At 41.8% G+C, this 16410-nt stretch overlaps 1 protein-coding gene across 8 annotated transcripts; it reads left to right on the forward strand.

Moving 5' to 3' along the window:
- Positions 1–9229: 9229 nt before the first annotated feature.
- On the forward strand, positions 9230–14034 carry Med7 (mediator complex subunit 7). Of its 8 annotated transcripts, none has more exons than XM_059269271.1 (4): positions 9528–9647; positions 11625–11813; positions 12233–12404; positions 13075–14034. In XM_059269271.1, the coding sequence occupies exon 4, from the start codon at positions 13092–13094 to the stop codon at positions 13791–13793; it is 702 nt and encodes a 233-aa protein (XP_059125254.1). In that variant the 5' UTR covers positions 9528–9647; positions 11625–11813; positions 12233–12404; positions 13075–13091; the 3' UTR covers positions 13794–14034. The 8 variants fall into 8 exon arrangements, with proteins under 8 accessions (XP_059125258.1, XP_059125257.1, XP_059125255.1 ...); XM_059269273.1 differs by having other exon boundaries at positions 9531–9647; positions 11681–11813; XM_059269274.1 differs by lacking the exons at positions 9528–9647; positions 11625–11813 and adding an exon at positions 9235–9507.
- The last annotated feature ends 2376 nt before the right edge of the window (positions 14035–16410 follow it).

Below are 16410 nucleotides of genomic sequence, written 5' to 3' on the forward strand. Positions count from 1 at the left end.
AAAGCAAACAGTAAGGATGGGTGACATGGCTCAGCAGGTAAAGGTAAAGGTGTTTGCTCTGCAAGTCTGCCGGCCTGAGTTCCATCCCTGCAGCCCACAGAAACACAGAAGGAGACCCAACTCCACAAAGCTGTCCTCTGACCTCCATGTGTGCTCGGTGGTATCTGAGCAATCACCCGCCCGCACATCATATACACATGTTTATCAATAAATAAAGTTGAATAAATAAGTGAACAATAAAAACTAAGCACACTGACTAAAGAATGACCACATGCCCGAACAAAAAAGATTCACAGGAGACAAAGAAGCAGAGGGAAAGATGGTCAATGTCTACAGCATTATCAAGTTACAATAAGGAGATATGACTGTGGTTCTACTGGAGTTGCTAAAATTGTACAGTTACTGTGAAAGACAGTTCAGGGGTTTGTGGTTGTTGTTGCTGTTTTTTAAAAAGCTAAAGATACTCTTGCCATGAGATCCAACAATCACACTCACTAGTATTTACCAAAATGAAAACTTAGATTGGCATAACAACTTGGAGACTGAGGCTTACAGAAGTCACATCCATAATTTCTAAAACCCGAAAGCAAGTAGGATGCTCTCCCACAGCTGAATGGGTAATGAGGTAGGTCCAAGATGCAACTTTATTAAATGGTAAAAAAGAAAAAAAAAAGAGGAAGAATTTTAAATTAAGCAGAAGAAAACTACCAGAAAATACTAAAAATGACTCCAACTACATGACATTTTAGGAAAGGGGAAATCAATCAGATAGTAAAAAGGTCAGTGAATTCCAAGGACTTGGGGGGAGGGAAGGATGACTGGTAGAGTTCAGGGGATTTTTAGGACAGGGAAACTATTTTCTAGAGTATTAGGGTAGGTATATGCCATTATACATTTTGTCAAAACCCACAGAATGTCCAACACCAAGTGTGAACCTGAAGTGGACTATGGACTTTAAGTGCTGATGATGATGTACATATGCTGCTTCACTAGCATCAACTGTACCATTCTGAGGCGGGATGCTGATGGTGGGGAGGCTCTCTGTTTGTGCCAGGAAGGAATTTGGTAGAACTTGGCATTTTCTACTCAGTTTTGTTGTTAGCCTAACACTATTTCACAAAACAGTCTAGGGTAGCGGTTTTCAAGCTGTGGGTCATGACCCCTTTTGAAGGTCACATATCATATATAGTGCATATTAGATTTTTTACATTATGATTCATAAAAGTAGCAAAATTACAGTTATGAAGTAGCAACGAAGTAATTGTACGGTTGGGGGTCACCACAACATGAGGAACCGGATTAAAGGCTGAGAACCTCTGGTCTAAGGTAAGGGATGTGCTTCGTGGTAGATAGCTAGCTCACTGAGTATGTGCAAGGCCCTGACTTCAATCCTCAACACCGAGAAAATAGCTAATAAATAAATTAATGGACAAATAAATAAATACAATTCAAGGAGAAGGCTGGTTAGAGAATTGCAGTGCCTTTTCCTTGGATCCTGGGAAGGCCAGCTTTTCTCTCCTTCAGATGTGACTCTCCAAGGGCTCTATGAAGTTTCTGAGACTGCGGTATTTCCGTTATTAATAACACATACACAGGGAGGTTCTAATGGAATGAGCCAACACCAAATCTCAAGGACTTTTAGTGATCAGAGGACTTTTAAAATCATGAAATCTCAATGAGAAAGTAAGGCTCCTAGTGCTCAAAGTAGGCAGGAGGTGAGCATCGGAAGCCCCCGTTGACACCTGGACTTACAGGTGACTGGCTTTGCCTGACAGTCTCATTTCACCGAGAGGAGATACGGCTCACCTGAAGTTGCCCATCACATTAGCCAAACTCTGGTCTCCTGAATCTCAGGCCAGGACTTTCCATACTTTGCCCCACCCTGACTGAATAGGAAATTTCTCAATCCACATTAATAGACATAGGAGGTCAAACTGGTAATCAGTTGGTGGAAAATACGGAGACAAAGAAAAGCAGATACAGAAGGAAAGGAGTCACCAGCTGATGCAGGGGAAATGAACATGCAGGTAGACAGGTAAAAGCTACGAGACATATGGCAACATGTAGATGAACAGAAATGGGTTAATTAAATTATAAGAGCTAGTTAGAAACAAGCCTAAGCTATAGGCTGAGTCTTCATAATTAATAATAAGTCTCCATGTCGTTTTTTTGTGAGCTGGTGGCCCAAAGAAAAGTCTGACTACAGTCTGAATTGACTAAACAGACTGAAGGGTCTGTATCATAAAATCTGTCCTTGTCCACAAGACACCAGGTTCTGAAAACTTGCATTGAAGACCTGAAGCAGAGTGGATCAAAGGGGTAAAGATTCCCGAGAACTGCAGAGAGGTAACACTGGCCTCGTGGTGGGTGGATCACCGGGTCTGGACAGTGGCTTCTGTTTACTTGGTGAGCGATACATACTTGATGACTCAACACTAGAAGATCAGTACATAAACTCTGAAAGCCTAAGAGCCCTGCCACCCCTGCCATCTGGGGAATAATGCCAGTCTTCAAATGGGAAGGGTCGTGTAGGCTCCCTTTCAATGGTGGCATTGGACTATATAGGGAACCCGCCCTTATTTAAAATGATCATATTTTGGCTATCATGAGTGTTTTTGTCTTAAATTTTACTTTTTGAATTTTTAATTAAAATATTACTTGTCTTAATATTGTCCCTTGCCCCCCTTTTTGGTTGTGCTGGAGATTAAATCAAGAACCTCAAGAATGGTGATCAACAAGCTACATCCGAATTCTGCCTCCCCTGAGTCCAGGTAGCTCGTCTTTGTATGCACCTCCTATCTGGGACACGTGGAAGTGTTTTCTTCTTACTTTCGCTTTTATCCATATCCATCTCAAAACAAAACAATATTCTACACTGGCTATCTACGCTATGTGGCTACATCCAAGATTGTCTGAGCTAATTCATGCCCAGGTAGGCCAGCCACTTACCCCCAGCTGTAGAAATAAAACTGGTGCACAATCACAACTTAATAAAAACAAGGGCAGTGAGACGGAAGACAACACAGGGGCCATGGTGGTGGTATAGAAGCACTTCCAGCTTTTCCAGTTTCCCTGCATTTGGAACCGAAGAGCCAGAAAACAACTTCTCTGTGAGATGGGCGACTCGGGATTCACTGAAGTTTATTATAGGACAGACAGCGGACAGACCCAGAGAGCCTGGTTATCCAAACAGAGGGTGAGGAATAGCACATCAACACCAAGCACACAGCAGCCTGGCAGTGCTGTGTGTAACAGATGGAAAGTGGGAGACAGTAGAGGAGATTAGCAACAGAAGCCCTCAGCAGCCGGAATTTAGCTGAGCTGTTACTGCTGCCCCCTGCTGGTAAGAAAACTGTAAGGAGCAAAGCAAACTGCCCTTCCCATCCACGGCTGTACCAGGTCTGGCTTGCTGAGGTGGTTAGTGATGTTTGTTAACACCAATAAGGCAACAGCAACAGGAACAAAAACAAATGGTTATTAGGGACTGAAGCCATACTTTAGACCTCAGAGGAAAGTTCATTAGCAATGATTTTTCAGGTTATATATATGAATGTATGTATATATACAAATGCATATGCATACATATGTACATACTACATGGTACTATATATACTATACAGTACATGATATGAACAAGCAGATACTGAAAACAACTATTTTCATTTACTAGCTTCCAATTCTTCTACAGAGACTGATTAGCAGGCTGAAAATACAATGTAACTGACTGACAACCCACAGATTATTATTTATGAACCCATCTTTCTAACAATGGTACTATAATACCAGCAAAGTCAGTGAAGTGCTGGAAAAGTTAGGTTTTTATACACAAAAATAATAAACAAATGGAACCTTTGATTCTTACCTAAACTATACACGAAAATAAATCTGCCCAAAGTTAGAAATCTCAACGCAACACTTAAAATCATAAAGAACAATCCCTCACAATGTTTGGTTAAGCAAAGATTCTTGGACAGGATGCACAAAGTATGAGCCTTGAAAGAAAATAATTGACAGGGCTGGAGAGTTGGCTCAGCTGTTAAGAGTGTCTATTGTTCTTGCAGATGATATGGGCTGGGTTTCCAGCTCCCACATGGTGACTCACAACCATCTGTATCTCTAGTCCCAGGGGGTCCAAAACCCTCTTCTGGCCTCTGTGGGCACCAGGCATGCATGTGTTGTGCATCACGTACATGTAGGCAAAACACGCATACATATAAATAATGAAATAAGTAAATCTAAAAACTAAGAATTGCTAGGACTTCACTGAAGCTAAGAACTCTTGCCGTTTAAAAGATAGCTATGAGGAAGGTTAAAAGATCAGTCATAAGTTCTAAGAAAATATTTATGAGACATAAATGCAATAAACAACTTATTATACCGTGTGTGTGTGTGTGTGTGTGTGTGTGTGTGTGTGTGTGTACTCACACAACTCAACAGAGAAGACAAGCCAATTTTTAAAAAGGATAGAAAAACTCAAGCAGCTCACTGGAGAAAAGATGCATTTGACAAATAACGAATGAAAAGATTCCTAACACCAAATGATGGCAGATTAAACCACTGCTCACCTATTGGAATGGCAAAGCAAAACCACAATTAACAAGGGCACACTGAAGATGCAGAGCAATTACAGCCCAAAGGTTTGTATATTACATTCACTTATCTCTGTGATGGGGGGTGGTTGGGGGGAATGTGCATGCTACAAGAGGTTTCGATAGGTTCCTTTCAAACTCCAACTGAAGACCATCATGGAGACCTCAGTGTTGTTCCAATTGCTGTTTCCATTACCTCTGCAACATTCACCTCTTTCCACTATTCATCGCTGATTTCCAAGGTCACCATCTGTCACTCCCCTAAGTACCCTCTGCCAAGCAGCTAGCTGGCCTCAGCCCACACTATGATTGCACTAGTCTGCATTACTGTGTCCCCACAGCCCTTATCACTATTTGAGGTTCCTATGTTTGCATCCTGTTGTCTCTCCATTAGAAGGTTGGATACATGTCTTTCACCTTCTAGAACAGTGCCTGGCATAACGGACACACCATAAAGATGTGTTGAATAACTGTATTCCTTGTTAAACTTAAGGCATAAATTTTCCATTCAGATCTTGCAAATTCAGTCAACCACAGATTAAAATAAGTGTTTATTACACCCGTATTTCCACCAGCTTCTCTCATGACATGGATTTTGTAGCCACTACTCATTCGTATTTTACTGGAAAGAACACCAACATGAGAATCAAGAGGCCAACAGTGTACCTTGGTTATGTCACTAGCTGTATGACATTTGCACTTTGGGCCACTTCCAGAAATTTATCTCAGTGGGGGAAAAAATGAGTGCAAAAACAAGTGTGAACTGAGATGCACATAGTCCAGTGATTATGATAGCAAAAACTGGAAGGAAAGTAATGTCACACAGCAGAGCTATGGCTATGTAGACTGTGGTCTATCTGTTAAATCACTATAGCTTCACTTGAAACTGATGTCCATAGAGCAGTCCTCATTTATCTAAGGTTTTCTTTCAATTGCTCATGGACAAATATGACATAAAGATACTAAGTGGAAAATTCCAGACATAAACTTACGTTTTAAAGTGTGCACCAGTTTGAACAGAATGGTACAGAGTGTCCACTTTTGGCCTGCTAGAGTTGTGAATTATCGCCTTGTCCAGAGTATAGATGCTATATATGCTACCTGCCCTGTCGTCTCTCAGTAGATACCATCAGTTACCAGATTTTCTGTTACATTATTGTTGCATTTGTGCTCAAGTAACCTTTCCTTTACTTAATAATGACCCCAAAGTGCAAGAGGAATCAATCTTGCTATTCACATATGTCAATGGGAAGTCATAAAGTATTTCCTATAGATGAATTAGTGATATGATAGAGACTACATTCACAAAATTTTATTATATATGTTGTTATAATTATTTTATTCCATCATTAGTTATTGTGGTTCATTTTACTGTACTTTTATTGTGGTTCATTTTACTGTACTTATTTATAAATTAAACTTTATTATCGGTGGGTATAATAAAACTGTATAGTATATACAGGGTTAGGAACTATCTGTGCTTTCAGATACTCACTAGTGATCATGGAATAGATCCCCTGAAGTTACAGGAGACAGAGTCATTTTGTTATTTATTCAATAAATATTTCTTGAGTACTTACCCATCTCAGACATTGTTCTAGGTGCTGACAATATAACAGTGAATGAAACAGGAAAAGTTTCTATGCTCATAAACTTGTATTCTGATGAAGACAATAAAATAAACAAATATGCCACATAAAGATGATTTCAGTTGATGGCAAGCCCTAGGAAGGATGTTTAGTACATTTTAAAATGTTTGGGCCATGGTAGGGGCATTAGATTTCATTTTATATGTTATAGAAACTTCCTTGGAGCCGGGCGGCCCGGGTGTATGCCTTTAATCCCAGCACTCAGGAGGCAGAGCCAGGAGGATCTCTGTGAGTGTGAGGCCAGCCTGGTCTACAGAGCAAGGTCCAGGACAGGCACCAAAACTACACGGAGAAACCCTGTCTCAAAAAAACCAAAAAACAAAACAAAACAAAACAAAACAAAAAACTTCCTTGGAGAATTTTGAACAAGCTCAATCTTCTACTTTAGAACAGTGTGGGGAGCAGAATAGGGGAAGGAAAAAGTGGAAGCAAAGAAATCATTTGGGAGGCTATTACAGAAATCAAGGTAATGAAGAATGACAACAGCAGCTGGGCGGTGGTGGCGCACACCTTTAATCCCAGCACTCAGGAGGTAGAGGCAGGCAGATCTCTGTGAGTTCGAGGCCAGCCTGGTCTACAAAATGAGTTCGAGGACAGGCTTCAAAAGCTACACAGAGAAACCCTGTCTCGAGAAAAAAAAAAAAAAAAAAAGAATGACAACAGTCACAGGAGCTGTAACAATTTCTCATATTTGAAACACACTAAAATAAAACTAATGCAAGAGGCTGGTATGGTGGTTTCAGTGGTGTACTGGAGGAAAAAAGAGGAGCTTTTTGGAAACAGATCCAATACAATCGGGGCAAGCTGTCTGCTAGGGTCTGACGTATAGAGGGGAGGGGGTTCCAGGGTCTTCATGGTATTACCTATGTACCATCACGTGGATGGCTTCTGAGAAGTGTCTTCACAACTGAGTCCTAGGGTAATCTAAATGATCAAATATGCTAAGTACTGCTGACAGACGAAGTACAGTGAGGACTGGAAATAACACTGGAAGTCTCTGGTGCAGAACATGTCGGTGTCAGGAGAAAAACTTGATTCAGGCATGCTAACAACGGATGAATTTCTTCAACAAATTATTAATGGAGGGGCAAGATGGGGCGGGGAGAATGTAAAGATTACAAGCCAATTAAAAGGCATTAGTAGTTTGAAAAGGGTAGCTCTTAATTGGAACCAGAGACAATCTGAATCAAAATATTGATGTGGTAGTTGATTATAAAAACTGGAAAAATCTTTTTTCTTTCTTTCTCTTTCTTTTCCTTCTTTCTTTTCTGAGACAAGTTCTCACACAGCCTAAGCTGGCTTTGAACTATGTAGCTGAAGATAACCTTGAATTTCTGAACTTTGGATCCTTCTGTTTTGACCCCCTAGGTGCTGAGGTTACAGGCATGGGCCATCATGTCTGGCTTATGTAGTGCTGGGGACAGACCCCACAGTTTCATGTATTCTAAGCAATTTCCCTACTAACTGAGCTACATCCCCAGTCCTATTAACTTATCGTTGGGTTATGGGTAATCTTGGTGATTAACTTGATTGCATCTGAAACCAACTAAAACCCAAACTCCTGTGAGGAATTTCCTTAATCAGATTTTCAGAAGCAGGAAGCCTGCATGGCACTTTCTGGCAGCTGCCCAGATAAAAAGGACAAGAAGAAAGGAAACTGTGTTTTGGTTGCTTGCCCTCACTCTCAATGGCAACTTTATCTATCCTGTTGAATCATTCCTTTGCCAGTATTAGAACCAAATTTCTTTAGGATTCCCACATAGTTTGAAGACCAGCAGCTCTCCAGGTATCCTCCAGGCCTCCAGCGCCAGACGAGGGCTGCTGAGATGTCCCGCCTCTTGGACTTGAGAAGCTGCAGGATTCTCAGCCTTTCAGGCATGAGACAGCCATTGTTATAATAACTTGAACTGCATCCTGTGAGACACTCTAATAAATCATATATACATTCATTCTATCAGTTTCGTTCCTTTAATGACCCTGAATATACTTTCAAGAAGATAATGATTCTATGAGTGGATGAAGAAATAAAGAGCCCTTACCTTCTGGAGCTGCACACTGGACTAGAGATGAAATGATGTTCAGCATGTAACTGTTGAAGTTGATGGCGAGTAGACTGCACTTTTACTTTTATGCCTGCAATTCTCCATATATTTAAAGAAAGAAACTGGGAGATTCCTGTTTGTGAAGCAGAGCTGTTTTTATCAGAAGAACATTCTTATCTTACTTTTAATACGCAGTGTGCATCCTTAAGACTCCCATGAATTTGGACATTTGTTAACAATTCTTGTGGGGGAAGAAAACAGACAGAAAACGCCAAAACCAAAACCTTAAATGGAAAGTTTTCTTGCTGGGCCTGATGGTGCATTTCTGTACGTTCCTGAGGCTGGGAAGGGACGTGTGAGGCCAGCCTGGGCTACACAGTGAAAAACCCCCTCTCCCTCCATTTAAAAAAATTACATCAAATTAATTTTTTTCACTTGTCAATTTGTGGAAGAACTGTAACAGACATCTTTGAATTCCTAAATGAAAAGTGAATGGAGAGGGGAAACAGAGGTTTAGGGTTTTATTCTTAATCAGCTTCGCAATTATCTCCATATATTTGCAAATATTTATATACATATATATGTATATCATGGAGTCTAATCTTAATTAAAAAGCATTTTTGATGGTGAGGTAGGCATTGCTGGGATATTTTAATATACTGCTTACCCGTATTTTCTGACTTTTACATACGGCAAGTGGATTCCTTTTTAATTTTAATTTAAAAGTGGGGGCGGCGAGGAATGGAATTATTAGGTAGCACTTTCTCTTACTGACAAAATGTGCGAAGAGGAACTCTGCCGACCTGACCTAGGAATCCTGGGGGTGGGGGTGGGGGTGGGGGTGGGGGGGTGGAGATGCCTGAGATAACCCCGCGGGAAGCGGGAGCCGCGGAAGTGCGCAGGCGCACTATCTTTAGGGCGGGAGCAAGACCTGTTATAGGACAGCCTTGGTAGCCAATTAAAAGCCCTCGTCAGGGGCTTCTTCCTGAGAAGGCAACCGGAACTTGGGCTTCCGCTGCGCCGAGGAAAAGTCGCTACCGGAAAAGCAAGAGGTGAGGTGAGCGGGCGGCCGCGGGCGGCGACCGCAGCCTGAGCGTCTCTCTCCGCCCCCGCGGCTGCGTCTCTCCGGGCGTGGGGCGCCGAGGCCCCGCGCGGTGCAGCCTGGGAAACCCGGGCTCGCCTTTCCCGCCCCCCGCGTCCCTCGGCGGAGCCGGCCGGAGGCCGAAGGTGAGCCGAGCGCTCCCTCGCCGGGCTTCCCGCGAGCGGGACGGGCGGGACCGGAGGTTGGGAGGCCCGAGGTCTCGTCCCCACGCCGACGGCTTTTACACTGCCGTGGCCTTAGCCGGGACCGTGCCCCGGCGCCACTGGTAAAGTGAGACTAGCCACCTGGGGGCGCGGGGCCGGGGGGAGGCGGGAGAAAACTCGAGCGGACCCGGGTCTCCCGTCTTGCCGGCTTTCGGAGGGCGTCCCCAGTTCCAGGGGACCACGTGAACCATGTGTCTGAGCTGGCGACGCACCCCCCTTATCCCCCCCCAACCCCCGAAAGCGAGCACTAGAAAGTGCGGGTTTTGCTAGTGTTCGTAAATTACGACCTCCAGCGGCTTTGGAAAGTTCGGTTTAAACCGGTGATGGGCGGATCCCGCCCTGTGGCGGGCTGTTCCCGGGATGCTTCCGACTAAGTGAAGTCCGGGGATTTGTGCTTTGGCGCAAAAGAGACAAAAAGCCCGGAGTGAGAATTCCCGTTGTACCATTTGCCAGCATTTTGATCTACTGCACCCAGTTGTGCACTTTGGGAATTGGCTTCTTGTCTCTAAAATTAAGTTGGGAATAGTTGTGTCGTTATGAAAAGTAAATGGCGGTGTAAATGGCCGTGCGGGTCACTTACTAGAAGCTTTTGGGAAACGGCGGGGTTAGTGTGGGCGTGGGGAAGGGAAGCACAGATCCTCAATTTCAAAAGCCCTCCCTGGATGAAATTTAGGCCCCGTGTCTACTTGGCTGTGGTTGCAAGAGGACATTAGTGTTTTAGGTACATACTGAAATTCTTAAGGGAAGAGGAAAGAAAGGGGGGGGGGGGGGAAAAAGCAAATAGGGTGAGGGTATGTCCAAACAGTTAAAAATCTGAAGAATTTGAAGTGGCTGCCCTCAGATTTAACATACTCCAAGTGTAATACTGATGGTACAGAACTTGCCCTGGTTGATGTTGGAAGGTGGTGTAGCTTGAAACTCAGATCTCAGATTATTAGTGTGAAAAAACACTCAGGAATCTCCTCATAGGATAATACACTTAAATCAAATTGGAATAAGCAGAGGTTATTTTGACCATGTATGTTGCAGTGTTGGGGTTTATGTTTTAAATTATTTAGAAAGGATATAAAGTGCTAATGTGTTAATAAAACTACCATATTCTTAAGATGGGGCTTCCTCCAGAAACCTTCGATAGTAACACAATTATGAAATTTAACAATGTTGGGTGTTTTTTTGTTTTTGTCAAAATGTTTAGAGTTTTTTTTTTTTTTTTTTTTTTGGTTTTTCAAGACAGGGTAGTTTATAGTTTTTAGGTGTTTGGTTTGGGAAACTAGTGTACAATAGAAAGCAAAAGTGATTGTGATACGAGATTGATAAACACCATTAAGTAGTTTCACTGTGGGAAAGAGTAGTAAATGAGGCATATGACATTTGCATATAAATGTCCTCTTTCCCAGAGTAGGTTCCAATATATATCTACCCAAAAAAAACCAGACATGAAAAATAATGTATCATGTGCCATACAAAAGCAACCCAAATCTAGACCCCTTTCACTTAGTTTTTAGAGTATATATTTTGTTCTTTGAGAATTTTATCTCTCTCTCTCTCTCACACACACACACACACACACACACACAGTGTTTTGGTCATACCCACTCCTTCCCCTCTAATATCTTGCACACTTGAATCACCATATCTCACTCCCAACTTCATATACTTCTAAAATATTTACTAGTTTTTAAAGGTAGTATTTTTAGCACAGGCTGACTCAAAACTCATTATGTACCCTAAACTGGCCTTGAACTCACAGCTATCTCGTTTCTCAATCACTAGGGTTATATCGTAAACCACCGTGCCTACACAGTTTAGGTCCTTTTTCAAAATAGCAAAAAACATCTAAAAATAACAGTAAATAAAGTCCTCTGCCAAACCTGTAGTGGACTCTGCTGGCCGATTCCTTCTTCCAATATTTTACATTTGTCAGCTTACATAGAACACATGAGTCCTTATCCCTAGCATCCCTCTTTTCTAAACAAGCAGAACAGATGTCCTTACTCGTAATCACATGACATCTAGCAGACAAGAGTGTCCTTTAACAGATGAGAAAGACTTGAAGAGATTAAGATTTCCAAGTGACACTGCTCCGTGTTCTCAGAATTTCCTTCATAGAGGAAGTTTGCATACCTCGACTTGGGGTCTGCTAGATGCTAGAGGTTGTTTCCTGGCTCTCTTTGTGGTCATCTTCATTGCGGTGAACATGAGGACTGCAGCAGTTAAGTTGGACTCAGGTAAGCAACAGGCTATCTGATGAAAGCCTGCAGTCCTTTGGGTGAATAGAGAATCAAGAGCTAGGAGACAGCAGGCCATGGGACCAGAGCAGGTATTGTGAAGAGGATGTAGTACCTGAGGAGTCAGTGACTAAGGAGGTTTAAATGGGATGATGTAAGGTGATTCTGCAGTAAAAATGAACTCGCCAGTGTCCACTATCAGTTACAGAACCTGCCTTCATACTGGAAACCTTTAGAATCGTAACCCTGGTGCTCTCATTAGGGCAAACCTTTCTGGAAGACAGAAGTCTTTGGAATGTAGCTTTCTGCACTTTTCTTTGCCCTGTTCCGTGAGCCTAACTAGGAGTTTTTCTTGTTACTTTTTCCACAAAGCCATAGCTTTGCTTTTTTTTCCTCTTTACTTCCTCCTCCTCTGCCAGGATCACTTGTCCCTTTAGGGTGAAATTAGCATACCTGTTGTCTTGACTGGCCAGCAAGTTCTCAATTTTCAAGCCATACTCATCATCAGGAAGCTTGAAGATAATATGGTCTGAATTCACAGTGAACTTCTGAACATCGAAGTTGGTGTTGACCAGGCCGCCCTGGTCATAGGTTGGTAATTTTTTTTCCTCATCAGTGAAGCTTCATGATACAGTGACAAACGCCACAAGAGCCTCCCCTTCCCACACTACCCCTTTATTTTCAGTATACTTTGCCCAGGTCTATCTTTAAGAAATTGACAGGTGTTGGCAGTCTTTCGTACTCTGGAAGTTCTTTTTTTCCAATACCATTACAGTAGTCATGGGTGCCTGCCTTCTGCTGGAATGGTGTGGCCTCTCTGGATGTCTCTGCTACACCAACAAACCCCCCCACCCCTGGGCAGGGAGCGGTGGCAACAGATTCTAGGCACAAAGCAGAAACAAGACCCTGCACATCTTTCTGTAGGATGTTATCTTTTACCTCAGCAGACACCCAGCTGATGGGGGGCTGCCCCAGCTTCCAGTTCCCTCAGGTTTTCTTTATAGACAAAAAAAAATGTGACTTTTGTTTATTTAACTGCTATTGAAAGCATCAAGGAGATAAAGGAAAGTATATGTGTTAACATAATCCTTAATTAGAAAATAATTGATAGCCATTCCCTTTTGTAAATGTTAATTTTAAAATCTAAAATCATCTTGTTCTGGATCCTGTCCTGTCAGAAGGAAGAACATGCCCTGAAGTCACTAATGGGGTCGGGGTGGGGTTTTATATTCTGTTCTGAATCTGTGCTCTGTTTCTTTAGGTTCCTGATTGTCTACGATGGGTGAACCACAGCAAGTGAGCGCACTTCCCCCACCTCCAATGCAGTACATCAAGGAATATACAGATGAAAATATTCAAGAAGGCTTAGCTCCCAAGCCTCCTCCTCCAATTAAAGACAGTTACATGATGTTTGGCAACCAGTTCCAATGTGATGATCTTATCATTCGCCCTTTGGAAAGTCAGGGCATTGAACGGCTTCATCCTATGCAATTTGATCACAAGAAAGAACTGAGAAAACTCAATATGTCTATACTGATTAATTTCTTGGACCTTTTAGATATCTTAATAAGGAGCCCTGGGAGTATAAAACGAGAAGAGAAGCTAGAAGATCTTAAGCTGCTTTTCGTGCATGTGCATCATCTTATAAACGAATATCGACCCCACCAAGCAAGAGAGACCTTGAGAGTCATGATGGAGGTCCAGAAACGTCAACGTCTTGAAACAGCTGAGAGGTTTCAGAAACACCTGGAACGAGTAATTGAAATGATTCAAAATTGCTTGGCTTCTTTGCCTGATGATTTGCCCCATTCGGAAGCAGGGATGAGAGTTAAAACTGAGCCAATGGACACTGATGATAACAGCAATTGTACTGGACAGAATGAACAACAAAGAGAAAACTCAGGTCACAGGAGGGACCAGATTATAGAAAAAGATGCTGCCTTATGTGTCCTAGTTGATGAAATGAATGAAAGACCGTGAAGAGTATTTCTTTTTTTCTTTTAGTGAGTAGCATCATATATTAGTTTATTTTCTCTTGGGCAATCTTAAGAGGTATAACTAAAAATATAAAGGGACTTTTTTCAATTGAAATGCTGTACGTGGCAATTTAACAGTAAGCATAGGCAAAGTATATTTGAGTAATGACCATGAAAAAGCAGAATGTTTGCTATTGTATGGGATAGTCTTATTTTTGGAGTTGGAATAAAGATTTGAAGTAATATTGAACTGTTATTCTTGGGAAAAAAGTTATTTGCTTTAAGACTAATAAAGGCCATCAAACTAAACTGTACATGTGAAATTATAGAATATTTAGACATATCAAAACACACAGGAACTTTATTTTCCTGATGACTGTTCCTGCACACTCAGTATCACAGCTCTTTTCCTCCTTATCTTCCATAGAATATTTGTTAGGGGCTCTCCCTCCCCCAAGTCAGGTAATCAGTCTTTGGTGACTTAAGTTTATTCTTTCATTTTAGTCATTAAGATATCTATGTGCTAACTATACGTTTCTTTTGTTTTTAACTCCCCATTCCCATCTGTCTTTGTGACTGTGAGTGCAGTACCTGCAGAGGCTAAAGGGGTGTTGGCTTCTCTGGAGCTGGAGTGAAGGCGCTTGTAAGCCATTTCTGTGGGTGCTGAAAAGCGAACAGGTCCTGTACAAGAGCAGTACATACTTTGAACCACTGAGCCAACTGTCCAGCCCCTACATTACTCCTTTAGAGCTGATCTCAGCTTAGTCTTAAATCTGGAAGCTTGCAGAAAAAAGGTTTAGTAATAGAAACTGCTAAATGTTTACCAAATAGTCTTGTTTTCTTTTGGGATATGTTGCTGAGATGTAGCTGGCCAGCCATATACCACATTTCCCCAAACAGTGCCATGCAGCTTTGTGAGGCCATGTGTCTATGTTCTACTTAAGATGACAAAAGTTAAGTTTGAGTCCTTGCTTTGAATGACAGTGAGGGGTAGGTCTTTCATGAGCTCTATTTCTTAGCTAATTTGATTTTATATAAACAAGAGAATTCTTTGGAGAGCTGATTTTTATTTTTGCACTCTCTTCTAACTCTTCCCTCTTGAACCAAGGTCTTAAAAGGTAGCTTTGTTATCAAAGGCTGCCTGCCTGTTACTGTCTTAATGTTACTTTCAAAATCTAACTGGATCTGTAACATAACTTCTCTTGGGGACCTATTAGAAATTCGAAGTTTCTCATGCCATACCTGAACCAAAAACTCTTGAAATATGAACAAGATGTGATTCTGACATAACCTCAAATTAAAACACATCCATAGATATAATACATTTGGTTTTCCACGTAACCACTTAAAATTTCTCTCTTGGCCTCTGGTTTGAGCAAAAATATTCTGTCAAGGTTGTATTAGCCCTGGAGCTGGCAGAGCTCAATTTGAAATGGTTATGGTCCAATGCTATGAGAAATGTACATTTTTTGCCTTCACAAATGAATATAGGCTTTCCTCAAGTAGATACTGCTATTGAGCAGCTGTTCCGTCTCAACCTTTTTTTTTTTTTTTTTTTTTTCTGGTATGTGTTTGGTAAGATTGTATCTTAGTCACTTAGCCTTTGTAGCACCCTAGAAGGGTCTTGCTTCCAACATAGCCTTGGAAGCTCAGAACACTTTGCCCACATTGTCTTTTGCAAACACATATGTTTGTAGCACTGTTCTGATGACAAAGTTATCCACAACTCAACCCATTTTCACTCATTTAAGACGAAGAAGTAGAGGTTCAGAGAGCTTGACTTAACCAAGGTCATGCAACTAATAAGTGACAAAATAAGATCAGGTTAGAAAAGAGGTATTTCATGCCGGGTGGTGGTGGCACACTGTCTTGGGTTTTCTGTTGCTATGAAGAGACACCATGACCAGGCAACTCAAATGAAAACATTTAATTGGGGTGGTTCACTTACAATTCAGAGGTTCAGTCCATTATCATAGTGGGACATGGCATGCAGGCAGACATAGTGCTGGAGAAGTAGCTGAGAGTCCTACATCTTGCAAGCAATAGGAGTGATCTGAGACACTGGGCAGTATCCTGAGTTTAGGAAACCTCAGCACCCCCCTGCAGTGACACACTTAACCCAACAAGGCCATATGCACTCCAACAAAACCAGACCTCCTAATAGTGCCACTCCCTATGAGATTATGGGGGCCAATTAACATTCAAACTACCACATGCACACCTTTAATCCCATCACTCAGGAGGCAGAGGCAGGGGAATCTCTGAGTTTGAAGCCAGCCTAGTCTACAAAGCAAGTACCAGGGCAGCCAGGGCTGTTACAAAGAGAAACCTTGTCTTGGAAAACAAAACAAAAAAGGAAGTAGGTATTCTGTTTTACAGTCAAAGCTCTGAACTTCATTCTCAGTCCTCTAATCTGTCATAATATTAAATCATGTATGTCAATAGAGCTATTCCAATTTTTAAACCTGAAATCCCTGCTTGGAAATACCACATGACCCTAGACTAAAGAGGAAGCATTTGTGGATTCAAAGAATAGCTTCTTTTGAACATACTAAGACATGATGTGTTGGTTAAGACATCTGTATCTTGAGAAGATGTTGGTGTTTGTATCTAAAAACCCT

Source organism: Peromyscus eremicus, chromosome 8a (genome assembly GCF_949786415.1).
Source record: "Peromyscus eremicus chromosome 8a, PerEre_H2_v1, whole genome shotgun sequence".
Classification (NCBI taxonomy): Eukaryota; Metazoa; Chordata; class Mammalia; order Rodentia; family Cricetidae; genus Peromyscus; species Peromyscus eremicus.

Excerpts from the sequence above, each read along its gene's own strand:
- Med7 (XM_059269275.1), top strand. The coding sequence starts at position 13,092 with ATGGGTGAACCACAGCAAGTGAGCGCACTTCCCCCACCTCCAATGCAG.